At 39.2% G+C, this 14,228-nt stretch overlaps 1 protein-coding gene across 9 annotated transcripts in view; it reads left to right on the forward strand.

Annotated features, from left to right (window-relative positions):
* Positions 1-14,228, forward strand: part of MTA1 (metastasis associated 1) — an 82,852-nt gene that overhangs the window by 47,772 nt on the left and 20,852 nt on the right. For 7 of the 9 annotated variants that reach the window (XM_065072273.1, XM_065072270.1, XM_065072274.1 and 4 more), the window contains exons 11-15: positions 2,306-2,364; positions 9,059-9,174; positions 10,022-10,173; positions 11,814-12,003; positions 12,381-12,470. In XM_065072273.1, the coding sequence (XP_064928345.1) occupies positions 2,306-2,364; positions 9,059-9,174; positions 10,022-10,173; positions 11,814-12,003; positions 12,381-12,470 (607 nt within the window). The remainder of the gene's footprint in view (positions 1-2,305; positions 2,365-9,058; positions 9,175-10,021; positions 10,174-11,813; positions 12,004-12,380; positions 12,471-14,228) is intronic. The other 2 variants (XR_010474304.1, XR_010474305.1) reach the window with 1 other exon arrangement.

Raw genomic sequence — 14,228 nt, forward strand, 5'->3', positions numbered from 1 at the left:
TTCTGTCCAGGCTGTGGGTGGAACAGCTTCCAGTTCATAACCAGAAATGCTCTTGAGAGTGTGAATTCTGTTGAAGGATGATTTTTTGGGGTTGCCAAGATAGAGGAAGGGTTTTGATGCTGTTGGAGAACCATTGCCACAGCACTTTTTGAGGCCCATCATTGGATGTTTTGGTTTTCTATGTAAAAAGGCTTCGGCAGGGTGGTTTGAAAATGTGCATCTTCGAATTTGTTCTTTGTATTCAGAGGGAGAACCTCTTTACAATGTGTATTATTGATTCTTTCAAGTCTGTGTATTAAGGACCATCTCCATGAAGTCTTCATTTGGGTTTTCTTTAGGACATTTTTCAGGTAGTTGTCATTGTCCTGGAGCAGATTTAACAGAAGAAATCCAGGAAACTTGCATACACGAGCAGAAAGAAGTCAGCTTTTGGATACAGCTCTCTGAAAATGTACTTGCGGTCTCTGGATAACTTTTACAAGTTCTACTTGTTTTCTTTGTCCTTCTTCTCTTGTGTGGCAACTTAATTCTTTGATTTCTAAGATATGTTGACTCTTATTTGCAGGAGAAAGGAAGAGGGAAATTCTTTAGGAATTTATAGAGCTTTGGCAAGGAGCTGTCAGGCTGCTAAATGGAAAACTGTTGCTTAAGACCATCCCTCTGATCAGAGCAAGCTTTATGCTTACGAGAAACTTTTACTTCATTGTTTCTATGTGTGTCTGTTGTGTCCCTGTAAAAAAGATTTTAATGTTTGTCCAGTTCCTCAGTGACACACTCTTCAATTTTATTACAACTTCTGGTGCTGCTTCCTGTTTCTATGAAGATGCTGACTTCAGCTTTACAATTATTTTCCTAGACTGTGCCTCGAGGCTGCTGCCTAGAGAACATTAAGATAATCTGTTTGTCTAGAATATCACCTTGCTGCTGGTTTGTCTGGAAAACATTGTGGCTTTATGCAGACCACTGTTACTTTCATGGATGTTGAAGAGCATGGGCCCAGGTTTGAGCCATGAGGTTGGACTAGAGGCCTCGAGAGGTTTGCCCTAAATTAATTTAGTTTGTGATAAAGAGAAAACTTGAACTTCAGAATGTCCCTTTTGCTTTTTAAATGGTGTGAAGGTTTGAGTTAGGAAAGGACTTCTTGGCCAGTTAGTAAAATTGATGCTAATTTTTTACCTCTGCCATGTTCTTGTGGTCTGTCAGCGAGCTCACAGTTGTGGCTGAACAGAAGCAAGCAGCAGTGTCTTCTGGGGAAATTTACTCCATACATCCCGTTGAAAGGATCCTGTAATCCGTTTACTGCAGAAATGTGGGCAGAAATTAATGGATGGTTTTACTGGACTAGGGCCGTGTAAAGAGACAAATTGCGTGTACTTCTACACCTGTCTCCTTCTTGCATGTGTTTTCCTTTAAACGTCTCTCTCATGTTCCTTATTATCTCCTGGCAATGGTGTTTTTAATCAGGGGCTGGTTGTTTGGTCTAGTTAGCTTCTTCCTTTTCTACCTCCTTGATTTTCTTTGCTACCTGTTCCATGAGACTTACACATGTGCCTGGAGTTGGTTTCTTTTTTGTCTCAAAGGGGGATAAATACTTAGTGCTTGTTTACCTAGAGCTGCTCACCTTTGGAAAATGTGAATGTACAGGTTGCCCATGGCTGATGTTTACTCAGAAGTGAGAACATACCATAATAAAAAAAAATCTGTTGGCTAATTCTGCATCAATCTTGAGTTGAGCTCTTGACCTTTGTAACCTTGACCTTTTTTTAAAAGAAAATCTCCTGTGTTACTTAGTCTTCAAAAGTGAAGACTATCAACAGAAAAGTCTTCCTTCAAAATATTTGAATTGGTTCAGCTGTTGAGGAGATGTGATGGGGAAGGTGCATTGCTACAGCTGTTATTGTCCAGTTGGTGAATATTATTTATCATGGAGAACAAACACATACTGGTATGTCAGATCTTCCTCTGCAGGGAAAAACAAACAAACCAACAACAAAAAAAACCCCACGAGTTCTGGAGTAACAAGGCATGTGTTTGTATTGTAATGAATGGGAATGAAAAGTTTGTCCTTGTAAATACTAGATTATCACCTCTCTGACTTTTGAAAAGCTGCGTACGTAGCATTTGATGCCCACAGTTATTTCCAGTAGATATTTTCCTGTTGGAAAAGGATTTTGTGGTAGCTGCTCAGTGAAAGGAAAACTTCATTGTTTGTTAATACGTGCTGAAGTTTTTACAGGTACTTGACTTCTAGGTAAAATAGGCCTTAATTTTTTTGTATTCTAACTTTTTTTTTTCTTTTTTAAAGAAACGATTGAAAGCAGCAGAAGCGGAAAGCAAGCTCAAACAAGTGTATATACCCAACTAGTAAGTATCCTTTTGCATTGTTTTGTTTTCTGATTCATTGTAGAGATTCTGGTGTAGCAGTCTCCATGGCCTGCCAGTATTATGTATTTGCTTTAATTACATAATGAGAGACACAATTTAACAAACATGTCAGAGAAGTATTAAATTAGGTTCCAAATATAAGGAACCTTCTGCTGATGCTTGAATAGGCTTGAATTCCTTTTAATTTTAGCTGAGTTATTGCTAACACCCTGATGCTAATAAACAACTGGGAGCCCTGTGGAAGAAAACATAAAACAGTTCAAAGCTGGTAGAGCAAAGCAGCCCCTCTCAGTACGCTGTGCTGCCGCTTAGGAGCGTGTAAAAGAAAAGCTGGTTCCACACGCCGACATTCTGCTTCTGGACCACAGGGTATTTCCTCCATGGGCAGCCGAGGACTTTTCCTTTGGGGCTTTCCTGCTCAGGATGCTCTGCCGTCTTGTTGCTCATTTCCTTCATCCTATGTAATGTCCCCATCCCAAAGGGACTTTTACTTCTGATTTTTATTTTTATACAGACTGGGAGTTGGGGACTTGGTAGCAGGTCAGCAGGGTAGCTAATTAACTACTCAATAATATATGCTTTTATTAATTTTTGTCCTCGGTGGATCACCAATGTGTGGTTGTTTCCTAATATAATTTATAAATATATAAAAAATATATATAGAACTATATTAAAATTAATATATATGGATATGTAATATGTATAAATATTTTATACATAAATTATTATTAAAATGTGTTTCTCTTGCATTTCTTCTGTATAACCCAGTCCACGGTTGCTATAGTGTGGAACTTGAAATCTTCCCTGTCCCTTTCTCTTTTCAGCTTTCACTCCCAGATACGCTCCCATATGTATTATCCCAGATAACTCCTTTACTCTTCCATGCTGTCTCCTTTCAAATATTTATTAACCTCTACCGTTTGTTCTGTTACTTCAGGCAAAACTAAGTTGTACATATTTAAATTGCAAGACTGTCCCTTATTTTTTGTGAAAATAGAGGATCTTGGATTTATTTTTTGCTTTTAAATATGTCAGCATATCTCAGGTGAATTTAATAAAAATTAAGTGTAATATTTAGAGTGAAACCAAATAGATTTCTTGTCATGCAATTTTTCAACAGTATTGCTTTTTGTGGATGGTGTTACTCTGCAGGGGGCCACGACATCAAATTAAACATGAATTCACAATTTAAAGCAAAAGCCAATGTAGTTTAGACTGCGGATGTAAAGGGATATTGCAGATGAGAAAGCCTGGTTGTCTTGTTGCTCTTGGATTATGTGTGTAGGTAGGGCTTTGTATTTGAGGGGTTTTATAGTGCTCATTTGATAATGGCTGTCTGGAGTGGTATCTTATCCCTCAACACTGCATCGCAGCAAGATAATTCTTGTTGCTATCTGGATAATATAATCAAATCAGCAACTTGCCTCTCTGCTTCAGGAAAAGACTTCTGTCTCTGCCTGTGTGGTTGCTATTTTTGTCTCTGGCTTTGATTTCCAGTCATGATTGAGGTTTGTGAGTGTTTAACTTACATGTCGTTTAATTGATAAAATGGGTGTCAATTTTTCCCTCCTCCTATCTTTTCATGTGTATCAGGAAAAGTAGCAATTCCGTACTTGACTTACGTAATACCACATGAACACTTCTGCTGCGTTTTTCGCTATTAATACCTCCAAACGTGGCAGCAGTTAAATATTTCTATTTTTTTTTTTATTATTTCTACTCAAGTTTCAGTACAAGGTCTGGCACATAGGGAATGCATTGCACCTACATTATCTTGTGACCTAGAAGAAGATTATATTCTTGGCTTGTTATGGTAATACATGATGTAGGGATCTGAATATCAATGTTATTGATTTGTCCTTATCATGTTACTGAGCCCATTCCTGTTTCGAGACTTGAACCATAATGATCCACCTCAAAAATAAATTACTTGATGTAGGCTGTCACAAGACCTATGCAGAAACACATCAGCTGATTTAGTGAAACCTATTCTAACAAAAACTGGTGTAAAATTGTTTGCAAAAGCGATCCAGGAGCATATCAGACTCAAAGCAATGTTTTTGTTGTTGTTTCTGGCTGTCTTCCTCCTTTGTTCCTGTGATATTATTAGGAAAATCTGAGGAGAGGGGAGGAAAATAATATGAAAAACAATAGAAGCAGTCTTCAAAGGCTGTTTCTCATGTCATATACACATTATACATGGAGAAATAAAAGCTCTATGTGAAGCTTTAGAGTTGGTATTTTTTAACTTGAGATTGCGCCCCAATTTTATAATGTAGGTAACTGAAGCATGGAGAGGTAATTGATGTGAAGTTATCAAGTCTTAAACCAACCTCATAAATATTGGAAAAACATATATGTCCTAGATATTGGACAAACATTTCTATGCTCCTTCCAAGAAGAACCCTGCGTTTGGGACTGACATCTGTAGTCGGTGTGACTGAACCCAGTGTTGTACACATGGGTTTGTAGTTCATCCCTTAGGTTCAAAAGCACTAATGTGCTTTCCCGGTGAAAGCAAAAAGTATAACATCAGTTGAATTCTTCATTCAGGAAATACTGAAAAAAAAACCCCTTTTAGTTGATGTCTGTAGCAATTTCTCTGTCACTGGAAGTGGCGTTAAATAAGGCCGCAGAAGCCTGGATGCACAAAGACGTTCCGTGTTCTTACACGCTTCATCCTGCCACGTGAACGTGGGGCTGGGAGACTCTTCTTGCTGCAGATGTAATCATGGTCTCTTTCTCCTTCTAGTCTGTACCCAAACATACACTTCAGGCTGTTGTGGAAGGCATATTCTGGTTTTTCTAATCTTACAGGCATATGTACTAGTTACTCACTTCTTTTTGGCAACAGTCTGGTGGTGTAGCTGGTGCTTTTTGGGATGAAGACATCTGCAAATCATGAAGGCAGAGACATAACGTGTGGCTCTTTCCTCTTTTGCTTTGATCCAAGTGATCTCAGAAGGCGTAAGAAAATAAAGGGGAGAATGAAGTACTCCATACAGTCCCTGATCTCTAAAATGTATTGCTGTAAAATGTAAATTTTAGATTTACATCTGTAAATGTAAATTAATACATTTTACGTACAGTATTTTATCTGACAATCTCAAAGCACTTTTTAAGCTGCAAATGCTGCTTCGTAAACTTGTAAAGTAGGGAAATACTGTTCTCCCCACCGTGCCTCTTTCTTTAAGCTAAAATGGAAACTGGAAGAATAAGTTGAAGCTTTGGATGACTGCAAGGGCCAACTGCTTAACATGCTGAAAATAAATCCTTTATCAGTTTCTCGATTGCCCTCTGCATGAGGAACAAGGCTTTTTTCCTTCTCTGATTAATTGTGCAGAGGTCTGTTGCAGCATGGAAAACTTAAAGGTGTAATGCTGTTTGGGTTGGTTGGTTGGTTTGGTTTGGTTTGTTGTTGTTTTTGTGGTTCGGTTGGTTTTTTGTAGCTGTGTTAGTTAAAATAGCGATCTTCATCATTTTGTTGGAGAAAGCTTCTCATCTTCAGAAAGCATTGTTTAGCAGGCATTAGACCTGCTCTCAGAAGTGAGTATTTACAGTAGCCTGGAGAGTTATGATGAGAGCCCACCTGTCTGTGTCTGGATAAGGAATCCAGACACCTGAATTAGGTGCCTAGAGGCAGATGATGGCATAAATGTTCCTTACAAAGGATTAAAAAATGTTCTTGCTCCTGAGGCTTTATTTCTTAATTGTTCTGCTGCATCTAGCACCACTATGGTTTCCTGAATAACAGGAAAACATTCACTGTTCAGTTTATAGTTAATTGCTAAAATGTTGTCACTGTGCTGTGGGTGAAATGCCAGTCAGACATGTAGTGGGGGGATTTCAGTGCTCTGCATGGCTCAGGGTTATGTTCAGGTTGGTTTTTCGGGCAGGGCTTCAGCCCGTGCTGGCTGTTTTCCAGTGCCTTCTTTCTGCGTGTGCTTTAAACTCGCCTGAGCTGAGGCTCACCTGCTGCAGAGTACAGCCCAGAAATCTGCATGTCCTGATCCCTGCTCTGCTGTGACTGGCTGCTCCAGTGCAACTCAGACCCATTTGCTTCCATTCCTAACGTAAGGACTGGATATCATAGTTTACCACACCATCAGTATTCTCACTACCTTATTTGCATCTTTCACTTCAGCTTCATTAATTGCCTAATGATTCATCCAGTTACGCATCTAATTCTCTTGTTAAAAGCTGTAGCAGGCTTTGGTGATATCAAACAAGTTTAATTAACATATCATCAACAATTAAGAGCTTTTTGCTTCTCATATGATAAAGACGTCACCTGCCTAAATTTTAGCGTTACTGCCCCTGTGAAATTTGACCTTGGCTTTGGAGCAGCACACTTCATGCTGCTTCCTGCAGCTACATTAGTTGTGCTGTTCAAACTCCTGAAGTTATTGCCATAACTACAGTGTGATAATTTTGTGATCATCTCTCAGCATCCCTTTTGCTTGTGTTCGAAATCCATGTATCAAAGGGAAGCAGCAAGACCTGGAGTGGAGGCTTAGTTTTCTTCAGGTTTTTTTTTCCCTGTTGGGCAGTGGTGCTTGTAACTCTGCATCTGTGAGGACTGTTTGTTTTACAGCATCTTGGTAATGTTTGCACATGGGGTTTGCTAGTGAATCGTTGGCAGGAGTTCTTTTGGAGTACGTTACTATAGTGACGTCCCAGAGCAAAGTGCTGGGTAGCATGAATGCCTCCTCTTTCAGCTTTGCCTTTGTTAAATGTTTCTGCAGATCTCCTGCCATCTGTGGTGTCAGAACTTTGTGCCATTTTGATAAGCGCCCCAGAAGACTTTAATCCTTGTAAGGGCCAGGCAAATTAATAAGCAAAAGGACAAGAAACCTAATCAGGCTTGTTATTTTAAATTCCTTTATTTTTCTTCTCTGCTTCTTTTGGGTTGTGCTTTGGCTGCTCAGCGTACTGAAGGAACAATCTATTTTCAGTATTTCTGTGGCGCTTTGCCTCCTAAGCTTTCTTTTCTGCAGAAACCCTGAACTTCACAGTGAGGAGCACCAGCAGAATGCTCTCCAAAGGTTTTTTCTTGGACTGGGCAAATACTCTCTTACCTCCTTATGCAACGCGTGTGTGGTCCTTGTAGGTCATCCACAGCAGAATCTGTTCTGTCTCCGGAAATGGCGCTTTAACCAAGCTCTGTGTCTTGGTGCCTGATGCGACATGTTCAAATGAGGAGAAGGATGACCTGGCTTCCAGGGCAGTGTGAGCTCCCCAGTAGCGTTTGGGTTTGTTCTGGAGCTGCAAAGGCCAGTTGTGTTCAGAATTCAGTCACTTGGATCTCCGTCGCTTTCAGGGGTCGTTGCTGAGAACGTGAAACCTAATATTGATGCCCCATTAGAAAGAAATTGATTTGGCCACATTCCCACAATGCTGTTTTTGCAACGCTAGCCAGAGTGATAAGTAATAAATATTCTGGGTCGCTGATATCAGTGTGACTCCTGTGTCAGTGTGCAGCTGATATATAAGAAAATGCATTTGCAGAAAGCTATTTTATAAAGCCCATGTTAAGATATTTCTGCTTGAATGAGTGGATTCCAAATCATGGGTTTATTAGTTAGAAATAAAAGGAATATGCCCACTCTCTTCAGTTGTCAGGTAAGAGAATATGGGTGAAACACAATTTGCACAAGTCGGTACCAAAGGCTGCCTGCTTTTTTTGCCTCTGTGAGCTGAGCTCCTAACAGCACCTTGGAATCTTGGTCTGTTTCATAAGCTCCTGGTACATTTTTCTTCTTTGAAACTTCTTGTATGACTTCTCCCATCTTCCTTGGTTCCTCAGATGTCCTCTCACTGCAGTATCGATTCTCTGTCCTTATTGTACCCTCCCATGCCAAGGATTTTTTGAATGCCTCCTTTTCCCCCTTGGACATCTCTTCCTCTACAGAAATTTTGTACTATTCCATCCTGCTCTCTGTGCCGAGGTTTTGTTTGCCCTTCCATTCTCAGCTCATGCCAATAGCTTCTTTTTTCCCCTGAGTCAGTGTTTTTAAGAGAGTATAAGGATGAGCTGAGGTGATTCAGATGTTATGTTAGAATACATTAGTGACAGCCATCAGTGGATTTCTTGCTCTGCAAATGTTAAGCTTTTAGACTTTTTTAATTGAGTAGAAACCTAAATGCTTTATAGTAGAAGTGCTAACGATAGTGTAAGACTTGTTAGAAGGTTCGTATTCGTTAAAATCTCTGTGTATATGCCACATGCAAAGATTTTGTTCTATGTTTTCTCTGCTTACCTCTCCTGCTCCTTTCCCCAGCCTTGTTTTTGGAGATTTAAGTAAAATATCCCTTGTGTTGAGGACCGAGAGATCCGTAGATAATATCTTTTTGTCATCTAGATTAGAATGTCTGGGATAGTAAGAAAGATACCTGCCTGGCCTCACTGATTTATTGTTTTAAATGGGTCTGGATTCTTGAAAATGACATTTCACTAATATTATGTTTATTTTTTATTATTGATGTTATTTAAATATTATCAGAGACAGTGTAATCATGGAAGTCAAATTTCTGGTGAGTACAGCTTGTTCCATAAACCACACGATGGATGAAATTTAAATCTTCAAATGTTTTAGTCCATATATCTTTAAGTCACATAAATAATTGCATGCCTCAATTAATCATTGTCCTCCTTTTTGCTTTGTGTTTTAAGTAACAAGCCAAACCCCAACCAGATCAATGTAAATAATGTCAAACCAGGAGTGGTAAATGGTACTGGAGTACAGGCACAGAACACGACAGCAGGACGGGCCTGTGAGAGCTGTTACAGTAAGTGACGTGTTGGGGTGGGAGATGTACAGAGAGTGTGGGTGCTGTGTCACAAACAGACAAATCAAAGCTGTGTGGTGGCGAGGGGTGGGAGAGGCGTCTTTGGAAGGCTGAGGGGACAGAATTTGACACAGCTGCATTTAAGCAAAGTCTTTTTTTGAGTTACTGGTGCTCCACTTGTAAATAAAATGATGAAGCACTAAAAGAGGAGTTAGTAAATGTCCTACGTAATTGCAGGTAGCTACTGAGCAAAGACTTACATCACCAAGGCGGGAACTTGACATTTTTTTCAGAATTTTTCAGTAGATTTCAAACTATGCGATATCATTCTATTTGGTCTGGTGCCTGATATTGATATACTGAGTTCTAATGATTGTGCTCCTTTGTGGGGAGCCTGTAGAGATGCTGGAATGTAGGAGTGTACAAGGAGTAAAGGAACAGATTTCTTAAGTTCTTTAGTCATAAAATTAATGTATGGGGAGTTCCTGAAGACTATCTTCCCTCTCTCCTATGTTCTGCAGAAATTGTTGTTTACAAGTCCTGCAAAATGAGAACTTTCAGTTTCATTGGCAGAATTGCCCATCCTACTAGTAGTTTTTTTCTGTTCATGTTTTTAAAGGGGTTCATATGTGTTATTAGTTCTGCTGAAATCACAGGTACCTTTAAGAGTGGGGATAACAGTGAAGCCATCATTAGGTTTTTAAGGTCTGTTTGGGCTTCGCACTGTCTTTGTGTGGGTTTACTTTTGTGGTGGTTTTATTTTGTAACGGTTCTAAAGAGAATAAGCTCTGAAAAGTGATCCTGTTTAAGGATATATATATATAATTTCCACCTTTGTTATCTCTAGCCACACAGTCTTACCAGTGGTATTCTTGGGGTCCCCCTAACATGCAGTGTCGCCTCTGTGCATCCTGTTGGACGTACTGGAAGAAATACGGTGGCTTGAAAATGCCAACACGGTTAGATGGGGAGAGGCCAGGACCAAACCGCAATAATTTGGTAGGTATCTGCAAAGCAGCCTGCTGCGTGCTCTTGCCTGGAAAGCTAGGTGCCATGATAGCTAACTAATTGTTCCCTCTTCTTAAATATTTAACTACAAAGAGAATGCCTTCAGCCTCCATTATTGTCCTTGGGTTTGGTATTTCATGTCTTGCAAAAGTTGGCGTGTTAACTTGAGCTATACTTACTTTGTTGCCAAGTACTGCCCTGAGAAAAGAACAACACATAATTTGTTTAGCAAACTAGCCGTCAAATACATGGAATAACTTAATGACGTGTTTCTGGTATTTGGTTTCCATAATTTTTGCTGTAGGGGGAAGAGGAAATTTTTCCATAAAGGAATTAATTATTTCCTGAAACCTGTTCCTTTTCCCAAGGCACATTCAAAATTAGATACCGCAAATAGCTAGTGGCTTTTTAGAGATCCCTTATCTTGTTTTTCTACTTTATCCTATCTTTTTTAATTAATCCTCCTTCATTTTAGCTATGTTTGTGTAAGCACTGCATGAGCTACTTCTGTTTGCTTTTTCTCCTTTTTTTTTCTAAGCCAAATTTCTCAGAAAGTTTTTGAATTTGGTGCAGCTCAGTCTGGAAGCATCATACATTGAGCTGACTGGAAAACGTAGCTGCCTCACGGGAACAGAAGGATAATGCACGCTGAACTTTGGTCTTTGTTTAATTTCTTTCCCCCTCCTAGTTTTTGCTATCATTCTGTTTCTGTTCTGTTTCTTTTGTTTAACCTCTGTCCTTTCCAGGCCCTCTGAAGCTGCCTAATTGCTGAGATAACTGCTAGGTATTATCAGCCTTATTGCTCTTGTTAATTAAAAAGTATGTAAATATTCGGAGAGGGGAAAGCCTTGTCCTCCCCGAACTGAAATTTCTTCCTACTCTCCAAGAGTGGGCAGGTTTGAGATCACAAGATTCTACTTTAATTCTACTTAGTTGACTTAGTCGCTTTTCATGAAGAACATACTGCTTTCACTCTCTGTAGCAGATAAATTTCTTTCAGTATTATTCTTTATTACATGCAGAGAATATTTGACAGCTCTGTAAATACATTCAGTGAGTTCAGAATAAGAATTAAACCAGAAATTCTTATAACTTTGAGACAAAACCGATGCTGTATGCTCTCAGTTTGCTTTGGGAAGTGAGTTTCTGATGCATATTTTAGCCATAAAATTTTTTTCTGATTCTGCTCTCCTTCTTACAAATGCTTTGTTGTGAGGATTTTTGCATTGTATATTCCACTCTAAGCAAGCAAAGTTTGAGGGTCTTTCTTTTGGCTCTGTAAGCCCTAAATCATGTGATAGCAACAGGTAACTTCTTTAGGTCTGACTTTTGGATCCCTACTTTAAAACAGAAATAAATAAATAAACAAATACTTCCTTGTGAAGAGAAATGTTTACCTTCGTTTTATCCTTTGAGATATTTTGGAAGAAAATTCCAGATCTTGATGGGTATGACTTTGGAAATGTGTAATAGCTGAGCTAAAAATATTTTCATCTGTAATACGGTTTCTCTTCTTATGTCTGTGAATCAGTAGTTGAAAGTGATTTTAAATGTTATTCTTTCTCTTCTTTAAACCCATACTTTCCAGCAACTATTTTTTAGAAACCATAATTGTTTTTCTTTCTTTCTAGAGTCCTCATGGAGTGCCAGTACGAAACAGTGGGAGTCCCAAGTTTGCTATGAAAACACGACAGGCTTTCTATCTCCATACAACAAAACTGACAAGAATTGCCAGACGTTTGTGTCGAGATATCTTGCGCCCTTGGCACGCTGCGAGACATCCCTATCTGCCTATTAACAGCGCAGCAATCAAAGCAGAATGTGAGTGGGGATGCAGCTGGGACAGACTTGTAAAGGAGCTCTTGGAGATTCCTTTCCTATAAAGTTTGAGTTGCAACTTCTTGCGATGCCCTCTTTCATGTAGCCAGTGGTTTCACAAAATCTACCTGTAATTGCACAGAGTTCCAACTGATTGTGGGCTAGACAAATAACTGAAAACTCGTGAGTTGTTTGTTTTAAAATATTCATGTTTGCTATTACATTTAGCATTCTGCATGTGTCCTGTTGCCAAGACATGCTTGCAACCTGTAGAATTCCTTTTGATTGGAAAGCTCCTTCAGGACACTTGAGTTATTTATTTAGTTTTGCTATAATACCTAAATGTCTTTAGCCTCTAATTATTTTTCTTTATTTTACAGGCACAGCACGTTTACCTGAGGCATCAGAAAACCCATTGCTATTAAAGCAAGTGGTTCGAAAGCCTTTAGAAGCAGTACTTCGGTATTTAGGTATTAAAAAAAAAAAAAGCAGACAACATCAAATACAAAACCCCACAACCAAACAAAAAACCCTACTAGTTCGTTCTGGTGTTTCTTTTCCCATTTCATTCTGGATTTAGATGCTGTTTCTCTGTTAAAAAACAAAACATAAAAACCTTCCCATGAACTTGTCCTTTTTCCTTCTCCTACTTAATTTGACAGACCTAGTGGCTCACTGAGCTGTATCAGACACTTTTTCAGGTGAAGGCAGGGATGTGTTTGCTGTGGCCTCTGATGCATATGGGGACAAGTTACCGTCTGCTACTGGAGTAGCAGTGTTTTGGAAACAATTGATCAGTCCACTGTTCCAATTTTTTGGCTGTCTGGAGGCAGTTCTTACTGTTGGGTCCTCCAAGAAGCCTCTTGTGTTTAGGACAGCACTGCGTCCCACAGCTTGTCGGTCAGTTGCTGACTGTTCTGTGCTGGAGCTAGACAAGGGGAATAGATTTCTATTATTTACTTTTTTCTATTTTGGGGGTGGGTGTTTTATTTGTACAATTTTCTTGAGGACTTGGGGCTCATCAGCTGAACTCTGGGGAGTACTGAGTAGCTTTGTCCAGGACTTCGGTGCAAGTTTGAGGTGCTGGAAGGCACCAGCTACATGACATGCCAGCTCTGCCTTCAAATGAATGCAAAATCATTTTCCCTAATGTTGCTGGTTGCTAGAGATGCTGTGGAGACACATCTCGGGTTTTTAGCAGCAGTCTAATGCAGGTCTAACCACAGAAGGCTGGCTTGGACAGTGGTGCCTTGAAGACTCCCACATTAACAAGGAAATTGATTGACTTTTTACACTGGAGTTGATTTTATGTTTCTTTGAAAAATTTTGTTGATTAAATATTGCAAGGCTCAGGGTTTATTAAGTATGTACTGCTTCTCTGAGTGTTGTACTTCTACTGTATACTAATGAGAAATACAAATTGAGAAACCTTTGGATATATATAGTGCAACCAAATAAAGCCAGGAAAGGAAGAAGTTTTGCTGTTGGATGAAATCCTGCTTTTAATAGTTGTACAGAAGGTAGCAGTAGATTTTGACATTTCAGTTGTGCTGTGTCAGAGTCTCCATTTGACTATTGAGCTGGTAGAAGGGGGTGAATGAAACAGGGAGGCTGATGAGAATGTATTTTTGGAGCTGTTGTGCTCAGCGGGCTTTATGTTACTTGGCTGTTGGGGCTGCAAGAGAAAAACTTGTTTGAAGCTCCTGTTTGCTGTTGCTTGTAACTTTGAGAAAAAAACCCCAAAACTTTGAGGAAGTCTTTTCACTGAAATGGTGTGTGCTTGATCTCTACCTTGGCCAAAAGTTTGAATTCAGACTCTCTGTGTTCTTAATGGTATGCTTTGAATCTTCACTTGTTTGGCCGGTTTAGAAATTGTATTTTTTACATATCTTGAAAAACCGGAAAAGTTCTAATTTGCCCAGAGTTTGGGGGTGTTGCATGACTGCTCAAAGACAGCTTTAAATATGGAGCACCCCTAAGTCGATTCCAAATTTTCAGAGAATAGTGTTTTGCAAATAGATCTGAAGTGCTTCTGTTAACAGCTCTTATTTTAGGATATTTTGTTATTGATTTCAATATCTTCAGTAGAAATGAATCCCTAAATATACTTAAAATGCCTTATATAAATAGCAATCTCCAGTCAAAATTATTGACCGAGATGGTATATAAGGGGAGGTATGCTTGGTCACCTTGGAAGTTTGCAGGTTGTTTTCATATTTATAATTTCA

This window comes from Columba livia, chromosome 8 (assembly GCF_036013475.1).
Source record: "Columba livia isolate bColLiv1 breed racing homer chromosome 8, bColLiv1.pat.W.v2, whole genome shotgun sequence".
Taxonomy (NCBI): domain Eukaryota; kingdom Metazoa; phylum Chordata; class Aves; order Columbiformes; family Columbidae; genus Columba; species Columba livia.